Genomic DNA, 10,130 nt, shown 5'->3' with positions numbered 1-10,130 from the left:
AAGAAGTTCTATTTAAAATTGAGAGATAGTACCCGTTGGAAAAAGCGGAGACTGAGGTGAGAGGTGAGCCAAGAAAAAAAAGAAAAAAGGTGGTACGAGAGAGCGGTGTGCGAATTTATTTTCACGGAAGATGCATACGCGGCTAGAGCTTCGTTATTCATTGGTGCAACTGTCAATTAATTAATTATTACGTGTGCGAGCGGGCACAAGCAGGCCGGAAGGTGGCTTACCTTTGGATATTGCGTGTGCACCCGTGAAAGTGTAGCTTTACCCGCTCAAAAAAAAAAAAGTGTAGCTTTATATTTTAAAGTGTGGTCCTAATTTATGGCTAGCTAGTAATGCATCCAACCTAGTGTCTCCCCATATTAGTACTCAACTCAATTTTTCGTCTTCCGCGTGATCAGCCCACAAGTAGGAGTACTCATCATTTGGAACCTAATTAATACTAGCGGTAGCATGTTGCAAAAACGAGGTAGAAATTCATGGGCAATGCATGCATAATTGCATATACTGGTTGTACTACCAGTCACCAGCTACTACTTCTACTTGTCGATCAAGTGAGATGTACGAGTTGTACCATTTCTTCTCTGTAAATAAAGTCGTAATGGCATCCCCGATAGAAGGTAGAGAGAAGAACCCTTATAAAATGAAGATCAAAGAAAAAACCACAGAAAACCCAAACTTGGCACCAAAGACATTGAAACGAGACCGAGTCGAGTCTGGGCTCCATGGCGATGCCCCCAAGAGGGTAACAACGCACTGCGTCGGGACGTCGAGACTGCGAGGTCTAGGGTTTTAACCCAGAGCTGTATCATGGTGCGGATACCCACAACGACGTCCCCAATAGGTTTATGGCACCTACATGCATCGTCGCCGTTGGCGCCGAGGCGATGAGCTTTCTCCAAGAGTTAGGTTTTCGAAAGACGATGTAGGAGTTTCCAAAGCCGAAACGCCGCCAACACCAGGATCCCTCACCGTCCGCTCCATGCCATCCCCTTGAACAAAGAGGTGAGACCACCACCGGACAGTCCACCTTCCGGGGTCGCTGCCCCGACATCCCCCGAACTTGAGCCCATGACTTGAGGAGTACATTGCAACGCCGAAGAATTGGACAGGGTAGGACGACACCATAAAAAGCAGCCATCAGGGCACGCAGTAGCCCATGGGATGGGATATGCCCTCGCCACCCGAGGTGTCAGGCGCAGTAGCATTGCTGATTATGCCTAGATTAGGCCAGGCCGCCTGTTGGGCCCCGATCAAGCCCCATTAGCCGCGTTGTTGTGCCCAGGCCGTCGCCATCCACTTGCAGCTCCGTGGTGGACCTAACGTTGCCACCACCGACGTACCGCCATGTGCTAGCCCGTTGTCGTAACCTCACTCGTGGCAAGACGGCCCCGGCCGAGACAGCACACCGTTGCAAAGAAGCATCCACACCGCGACGTCCGTGGACAGAGTCGCACCGATAATGGCGCCGCCATGTCGGTGGTCAAGCCGTTCACTTATGTCGGTGTCCAAGATCCGGACTAGACATCTGGCAACATCGTTGATATTCGAGTCGTGCACACACCCGCCCTTCCGTTGTGTACTTTGCTTGTCGCGAGATTGTCGTAGACCCGGTGCTGGTCGAACGTACATAGTGGCGCCCCTTTGTTGTGTTGTTCTAGGGACGCCCTATTTTGCGGGCCCCACGTAGTGTACCCTTAGATTCTGTACCTCGTGACTTTGTTGAGTACTCAACCATTGGTTGAATATTAAATGGTGGTACTCAGAGATGGAATACTACATTATCGTGTTAGAGACTTAGAGTAGTAGGCATATGGAATTCCTTAATTTCCTTGTGTTTCGTACGTGAGGAGGAGCATGCATATATTTGGGCAAAAAAGGAAAAAATGAAAGAAATAAATTTATGTAGTCGGTGGTGGAGGTATAGGTAAATACTAGCACGTGAGCAAAAGTAGTACATGGATGGATGGATCAAGTTTTTTTTGTTGTTGTTGTTGTTGTTTTCTTTTCAAATTCAGCGAGAGTAGGTGTGTTTGAAAAAAAGGCAGAGATTGAGATCAGGTGAACCAACAGGTCAAATTAGTGGTACTACAAGTATGAAATGAAATGATTGTGTGGATAGACCGTGAATTGGATTTCCCGGACGAATTGTAATCGTAGGAGCATAGTAGTAGTACTACGTGAGTGAGCAGGTAATTAATTACGCGTGCGCGTGAGCGTGCGCTGGGAGATGGTGATTCATTTATGGCTTTGAGCGGAAAAGTTGGATGAAACACGCGAGCTGGCAGCCGATGAGTAACGGATTTAATTCGATCGATGATGGGCGCACGCAACTTGCACATGCCGCTTCGGTTTCCCGCAGCGCAGCGATCGATGCGAGAGCGAGAGCGAGACGAGAAAAGGAGGCGTACGCAATCTGTACACTGTGGGGCCCAATGCGGCAACTGCTGGCTTCTCGAGGGGGGGTCCAAGTCCAACAGCTGCGTCCGCATTTGGCGCACTTCCAGCTGGTACTACATCGCGTCTGGGTCGCGTCCGTCGACGACACGGCAGGTGCCGCTGGCGCGCGCTGCCGCGGGACGAGCAGGTGCTGGTCGATTTCGACCCCTACTGGTTCGAGGGACGCGCCGTGCGCGCCGCCGGGAAGATCTACTGGCACATCTGCCAGTCCTCGCGCCTGCTCGTGCTGGACCCTTCCACGATCAGGTTCTCCTACCTGCCGGCGCCGGGCGAGCTGTTTGCGCACGGCCGCAACCCCAAGTACCGCATCGGGGAGACGCCGGATGGCCGCCTTTGCCTGGTCACCGACGCCCAGCAGCAGCTGCAGCTCTGGGTACGCGGGAAGGGCGACAAGGGCTGGATTATGGAGAGGAAAATCGTCGACTTGCTCGTGCTCTGCGACAAGCTGAGTGGCCGTGGCCTGCCCGTCGACCCCATGCTCAGGACCCTCTGCGTCTGGCCCAGCGACATGGACGCCGGCCGCACAGGGAAGGTGTTCATCAAGACGTGGGGATTCGGCCGCTTCTCCTTCCATATGGACACCGGCAAGATGGAGCTCCTGGCGACCAAACGTGGCAAGGAATATGGCCACCCCATGTTCGCCTACTTCCTCGCATGGCCGCCCGCGTTCCTGGCACCAGACAACTGATTAATTTTCAGGTAATTTATAGGACAATCAGTCCTCTACTCTTAATGGTGTCATTTTTGTGCACAATTGTTTTGCTTGGAGTAGCTTGTTGCGGGTGCATAATACTACCATAAGTTTGTGCATTAGCTTTTTTTTTTATAACCTACACCTCTTTATTCATTGGAGATAAGTGTTACATCTGAAACCAAAAGAGGTATAATCACATCAGGAGGTTCATTATCCAGACATTTTGGACTGAACCTTTTGCTAGCCTAGCTAATTCATGAGTATGAGCGTTAGCTCTGTTGGAAGCACAGTTTTCCATCCGTTCTAGGATCTGTTAGGTTATAGGGATTTCTTAGGTTCTTGCAAGATACTCCGTAGGTAGCAATAGGATACTGAAGTGTTTCTGCTCAAAATCACAAGGTGGGAGGCCATCGTCCATGTTCTCATCACAGTTTTGTTGGTTGCTAGTGCTAATTGGTGCGACATGGTTCATAGTCTCTACACATGTTCGTTGTCCTATCCTGCCGTTTTAGTTGTATTTGTCATCCCGAAGCTTACAAATTTGGAAATTGTAATTGTGACAATAGGGTCAACCACAAGGGTTATCTCAGTACTATGTTGGTACTATGTAACATGACATCAAACTTCATTTGAAGCTTTCCTAGGACCGGTTTTATGCACCCTAGGCTACATGTAGTTTCGACAACAGGACCAACCACAAGGGTTATCTCGGTTCCATGTTGCTTTGGATTGTAATGTTCATTTTGATTATGCAGTTTTGTACAGTGGGTTTACAATTTAACCGCCCGCTCACTCTGATTTCCTAGTTCGTTTTGATTTATCACTAACAACTTTGAGATCGCCATCAGAATTAACAAACGTGTATATTTTCCTGGGGGATTAGTGTCTTAATTGATAGTTTAGTTTACGAGGCTTGTTGCAATTTTGTGACTGGACTTTTTAGCTTCTGCTTCTGAATGATATACCTCTAAAATCAGCATCTTGAGCAATCCCATCTTACTTCATACTACCTCCGTACCAATGAACAAGGCTTGTATTTTTTTTCTTCTACAAGTCAAACTATGTAAAATTTGACCAAGTTCTTAGAAACAATCATTGACATGTACAAAAAAAAAGTAAATACCGTTAGATACATCATGAAATGTATTTTCATGTGATATCTATATAATTTTATAGTTGTTCATAGTTTTTTCTAAAAGTTTTGTTAAACCTTACTTAGCTTGAATTTTCTTGAGAAAATATAAGCCTTATTCATTTGAACTGAGGTAGTACCATAATGTGTTTATTCTCTTGGACATTCGGGGTTGGCCGTTTTTCTTGGTTATAAAAACTGTCATTGATCACATTAAGTTCCATACTGCCACAACTAATCTCAACTTTACATTATCTCAACTTTACAATTAATAAAGATACTATTGTGTCTGTATTTTTTCTAGTATTTGGTGATTTAGTAGATCAAGGAAGTCTAGAAAGGATATTATTCGTGTCATGTTGCGTATGATTATACATGTGTCGTTGTTCGCTTTATCATAAATCCGTTGAGTACCTTGTAGATCCCTGCGTAGATTCAGTTGATGATATTGTTTGTGGAAAGATAGCCCATCTGTTTCAGTTTTCTTTTCATAATACCGTAGAATTCAGTTTATCTGAATTGGTGCAATCTTTCTGAAAGAGAAAATCTTTCAGTAGGTGACTGTGTATTCCCTTCCGTGTTTGCATTCCAAGCAATAAAAAAATATACACGTGAGCTTAATGTTATGGTCACAAGTTAGTTTGATATTTAACTGCTTCCTCTTCTATATATTGTGTTCATACAATTCTACTGGTTCGGTTCTGTGCAAATTTGGTAGCTAATACTTCTGTCATTTCTATGGTTCAGGCCGTGTGGTGTGGGTGTCTTTGCTTGAAGTCAGCTCGCATGCTTTCATTTCAGGGCCAGTGCTTCCGTAGTGCTATCTCCCCTTCCATGCGCTCTTGGGGAAGCTCCGATTCTGGGTACCTTGGCATGTATGAGACTATTTCAGCAGTCTGTTGATGCTATGTTATCCGAGCATCACCTGAACTTGATAATATTAAGCTAGGCCGTATTATTACTTATTTTGGACGATACATGGTTTGGGTTGTATTCAGCAATGTTTATCGCATTTCAGCTGTCCTATTGTTCTTTTCTGACTTTGTACTTTGAGGGGTTGGCCACTGTGATGATCAAATTAATAGCTTGAACTTGTATCATACTATGTACTATCTAGCGGGCTGTTGAGCATCTTGATGTCGGACAGTACGAGTAGTGTACAACTGTGTTGCTTGGTTTGATTGATACTCTATCGCAGAGACTCAAACCTCCATCGCTAGTCCTCCAATCCCGCCTTCATGATATTCTCCGTATCTAATTTCATCATGGACCAGAATGTCATCTAATGGTAACACAGAGCAGTGCTTCGCGTCGTTCCCTCCAACCAAACAGTCGGAATAAAAGCGTGGGTGCACACGACCGAATACCACCCGATCCAAAGCAAACTCCAAGCATAAGGTGCACTGTTACATTCGCCGGTGGAGCCTTCCGTAACTTATCACTCCGGCGAGATGAAGAAGTACGCCTCAGGAAGGTCACCATCTTCGCAAAGAACCCTAGGACAACCACCTTTATTCGGCGAATGCAAGGCATGGGATCCATGATCCACCATGTCTGGCTGGCCACCTCCGGTGGAAGGAGGAGGCTGCCGCTGCCATGCCCGGGGCCGCCGCCCCGGCTCCCGGGTGATGCGGGGAGAGCAGCAGGCCACTGATGCCATGCGCAGGAACAAGGTGAAGGAGTTCTGGGCCCTCTAGGACAGAGTGGATCCAGATCGGGCCCAAACTCCCCACCGCGCCCGCCATCGCCGCGCGTCCGGCCGCCACCACCGCAGCCGATGGAGAAGCAATGTGCGCCGCTGCCACGCATAGCCGCATCTAGCAAGGGCCCGCCGCCACCGCGCCATGCCGGCTTTGCCCGATGGCACCTCCGGCGGTGGCGGAGGAGGGAGAGCCCCTTGAGCGGCGGGCGGAGGAACCCTGGCGCGACGCGCGGCGCCGCCGCACAGGGGTTAGTTCTGCAGGCAACTAGTTGCACCCAATATTTAATTGCAAACCACATTGGTAGGGAAAAAGAAAACCAATTCATATGGGAGACTGGCTCGGTAGTATGAAACCTGCTTCAAAATATTCTCCATAGTTCTGCTAAGAGCATCTCCATCGACACCCCCATTAGCGGCCCCGAGAGCTTTTTGGGGGCAGGGAGCGAAAATGGGCTCGCACCGGCGCGCTCCAAACGGCGCCGGCCAATTTTCGAGCCCAATAGAATCGCCGGCAACCCCGTGTCGGCCCCTTCGCCAAGGGCGCGAATCGGGCGCGCCGGCGCTCGCGAGGATGAAATTTTTGGGCATGGGAGCCGCCGTAAGCCACACATCCCAAAAGTCGACGCCAGAGGGGAGTGGCGGGGCCGACGCGTCAGCGGCTCATTCAAGTTTAACCTAACTGTCGCCTACCTCGCGACGGGAGTTATTGGGGCGCATCGGTGGTGAAGTTTCCGCAAACGCGCATCGAATCGTCTGTCGCGTGCGTCTTGCTCTTCGTGCCGCCGTTAATGAGCACCACCGCTCCCCCGCCTCCCTCCGACCTATAAAAAGGCCGCCTCTCATCGTCCCTCTCACACATAAACCCTAGCGCATCTCTCCCCAACCCTAGCCGCCACCATCTGAAAAGACGACGCCATGTCTGGTCGAGGCTGAGGTCGCGGCCGTGGTCGTGGTCGTGTCCTCGGCAGAGGTGCACGCACACCGTTGCTGCGACACCGTCGCCTTCATCGTCGGACATGGACGAGGAGGGGCCCGTGCTGTTCGAGTTCGTCCTCGTCCTCAAGGGCGATCCACGCGGCATCCAGAGGCTGCCGGACACCTTCGCCGACTTCGTCGCCGGCGACGAGCGCCCGGGCACGCTGCATCTGCGGGAGGCTGCGTGCGGCTACTACCTGTGGATCGTGGACGTGATCTACGACGCGCGCGGCAGGATGTACCTCCACATCGGCTGGGAGAAGTTCGCGCGCCACCACCGCCTCCAAGCCGGCTTCGTGCTCGTGTTCTCCTACTTTGGCGACAGAGACATGGCCGTCAAGGTGTTCGACGAGACGCGTAGCTGCCGCCACTACCACGGTGACAGCGCCGAGGAGGACGACGACTGAGTGTTGTTTATTCGCAGCGAATATCGACACACATGTTTTTGGATGTTCTTCCTCGAAAGAACCAACAGAGGCACCCGCACCAGCTGAATTTTCTAGTTTGGGTGACTGGGTGTGCCCTCGAGTGTTCTTTCTTGGCAGCGAACACACGAAACCTGCGATGACCGGCCTAGTTAGGTTTAGTTTTTTTTTTGCAATATTTTATATTGTGTCAACCATGGTTCAAACTATGTATTAGTTTGTGGAAAACCACGCTCCAAACTATATCTTCATGTAAACCACGTTCTCAATTATGTATTAGTTTGTGGAATAAAATGTTTCTTATTTAATTTTCTATGCATTTATTTATGATTGTAATTCAAAACATCTATCGGGGCGCCGTTTTGAGGGCGCCAGTGTAGAAACAACTTTCCCTAAATAGAGGATGCAGTGCCGACGTTCCAAAACGGAGGTGCCGGTACCCCTTAAAGGCTGCCGGTGGAGATGCTCTAATATCACTACAAAACCAGCGTCGCTGGATCTTTCGAAAATGTAAGGTGGATGCATGAATGTCTTGGTGGCACACTTTTTTCAAGTCAATTCGTGGTGCATGGCTGGATTGGCTGCAAACCATCATCCATGGCCATGCTGCGCAGCGCAACGATGCAATCAGATGGGTTCGGTGGTGTGCTAAAATGAAGGCACATACCAACACATACCAACACATGGCTTTGGTCATGCATGTGCGGTTCGCACAACGTAGCAACTCCGTTGAAATCGACAAAAAAAGATGGGTTCGGTGGTACCGTAAAATGGGTATAGATGTAGGGCATGTGAGGCTGTACCTGTACACTTTATAAAGATAGTACTGTAGTACTTTCTATCCGTCAGGAGTGCAGTTTCCTCTTGGGTGAAAGTTAGTTTTGCGTGCTATCACCTGCTTCTCTGGTATCGGGCTATCGGCCGAGCTGATCGTGGCGTAAGATTTCTTGCCTCCCTGCACGCAAAAGCTGTGCGTTGCAAGGGTGTGGTTGTCTCGATGTGGCTCGTATTCATTTATCTGATGGACTGTTACTATACTGAATATTATTACTGCAAGACTTGAAACACAACACCACCACAGAGCGCATAGGCGATTACCTTCTAGATCGATCCATCGGGAGAATGCCACCGGCCGGATGAATCCACCACACAACTGCTCACGCCGCCGCCACAACCAAAGGAAGAGTTCAAGAGATGATGAATCACCCGCTTGCTTCGACCTCGCCTTGCCGGCCCATCTTCGTCCGTCGGAGCTCTATTCCTCGAAGCGGCCAGACATCTCGGAGTGCCCTCTCATCTCCTCTCCTCGACAAGTAAAAGGAGTGTAGCATAGCATCAAGAAATTTGGTAGTACAAGCCTACAAGGAGTGTAGCATAGCACACCCCTGTACTTCCTCTACTTGGTTCGTGTCTCGGAACAAAAAAAATCTACTTACCGCAGGAGGGATCAAATCCGCTAAAGCTAAACTCGGCGCGGACAATTAATCCTCTGTGAAAAGCTTATCCTGGTTCATCCACGGCAGGAGGCAAGCAATTAAGAAACCCGGCGTGGAGTTGGCTCCATCCATGGATAAGCTCAAAAGTCAAAACAAGCACAGAATTCAGTCTTACCAACAAATATAAGCAGCTGATACATACCGAGTGACCTCGATTTGCCAGCCCATCTCCCGTCCGATACAGCTCGTCCTCAAAGCGGCCGGATATCTCAGAGTGCCTTCTCCTCTCATATGCTCTTCTCTCAGTTCGTCGGAGCACTCTTCCTCAAAGCAGCCGGATATCCTTAGAGTGGCTTCTCTTCTCTTCTCTCCTCTCCTCTCCTCTCCTCTCCTCTCCTCTCCTCGACAAGTAAAAGTCAAAGTCTAAGTCACACACGCTCCCCGCACGCGGACAATGACGATGACCTCCTATATATAGAAAGGGAGATTGGGGGAAGAGAGGTTTGAAATTTCAGAGGTAAGCAGCTGCGGCGGGAACTTTTCGTCCATTCTTTTCACTGTGTTTGATGCCACAGATTGATAACCTGGAGGCAAGGGTGGCCCTTCCCGTGAAAACACAGACGCCTCCTCGTAATTAGGGATGAATAATAATTGTTGTCCTACTTAATTCGCATGCACGCATGCAACTCTCACTCTTTAGTATCCCTAGAATTAATTGCAGCCGGTTTGGCTTGCTCCTTAAACTGGCATGACAGTATGCTCTTATATTATTACTACAGAATTTGCTACTCCCTCCATTCACTAAAAAAGACATTTTAGCTATTCATAGGCTGACTTATTTTGGTTAGTATCTAGTCCACTTATAGCGTGTAGATTTACTCATTTCAATTTGTATATCATTTACTTTAAAATATCTAAAAGGTCTTAAGTTAGTGCTAAGGTTTTGTTACATCTTCATATATTGCCTGAGAATACTAAAATTCCTGATTCATCTTCAGGATCCGATAGCGCAAAATACTAATCCTATGTGCCACGTGCATTCACGCATCCGTCGATTCAACCTAGTATTAGGTTTTTCTAAAACAGCAGATTTTGCGTCGAACCCAGCTCCTAGCGATGGATAGAGCAGATTTTCTTCTACCAGATACCCTAAGTTAGCTGACTTGCCGAGCTGCCTCTGCAGAGCAAGTAGCTTATAACTGTACGTCCTCATGTCGACTAAATATGTCCAGAGGTAGTACCTCTTTATGAATGTTGCTTGTTGTCTTGACCTATTCTGGTTCAAATAAAACCAGGTAAAACT

The 10,130-nt window shown here is 48.6% G+C and overlaps 1 protein-coding gene across 1 annotated transcript; it reads left to right on the top strand.

Annotated features, from left to right (window-relative positions):
- The first annotated feature begins 1,476 nt into the window (after positions 1-1,476).
- Positions 1,477-5,389, top strand: LOC139831643 (uncharacterized). Its single transcript, XM_071820957.1, has 3 exons — positions 1,477-1,503; positions 2,366-3,162; positions 5,037-5,389. The coding sequence occupies exons 1-2, from the start codon at positions 1,477-1,479 to the stop codon at positions 3,149-3,151; spliced, it is 813 nt and encodes a 270-aa protein (XP_071677058.1). The 3' UTR covers positions 3,152-3,162; positions 5,037-5,389.
- Positions 5,390-10,130: the final 4,741 nt, after the last annotated feature.

This window comes from Lolium perenne, chromosome 5, assembly GCF_019359855.2.
Source record: "Lolium perenne isolate Kyuss_39 chromosome 5, Kyuss_2.0, whole genome shotgun sequence".
NCBI classification, from domain to species: Eukaryota; Viridiplantae; Streptophyta; class Magnoliopsida; order Poales; family Poaceae; genus Lolium; species Lolium perenne.
Note: the sequence above shows the minus strand (reverse complement) of the source record. Positions and strands in the feature narration are given on the sequence as shown.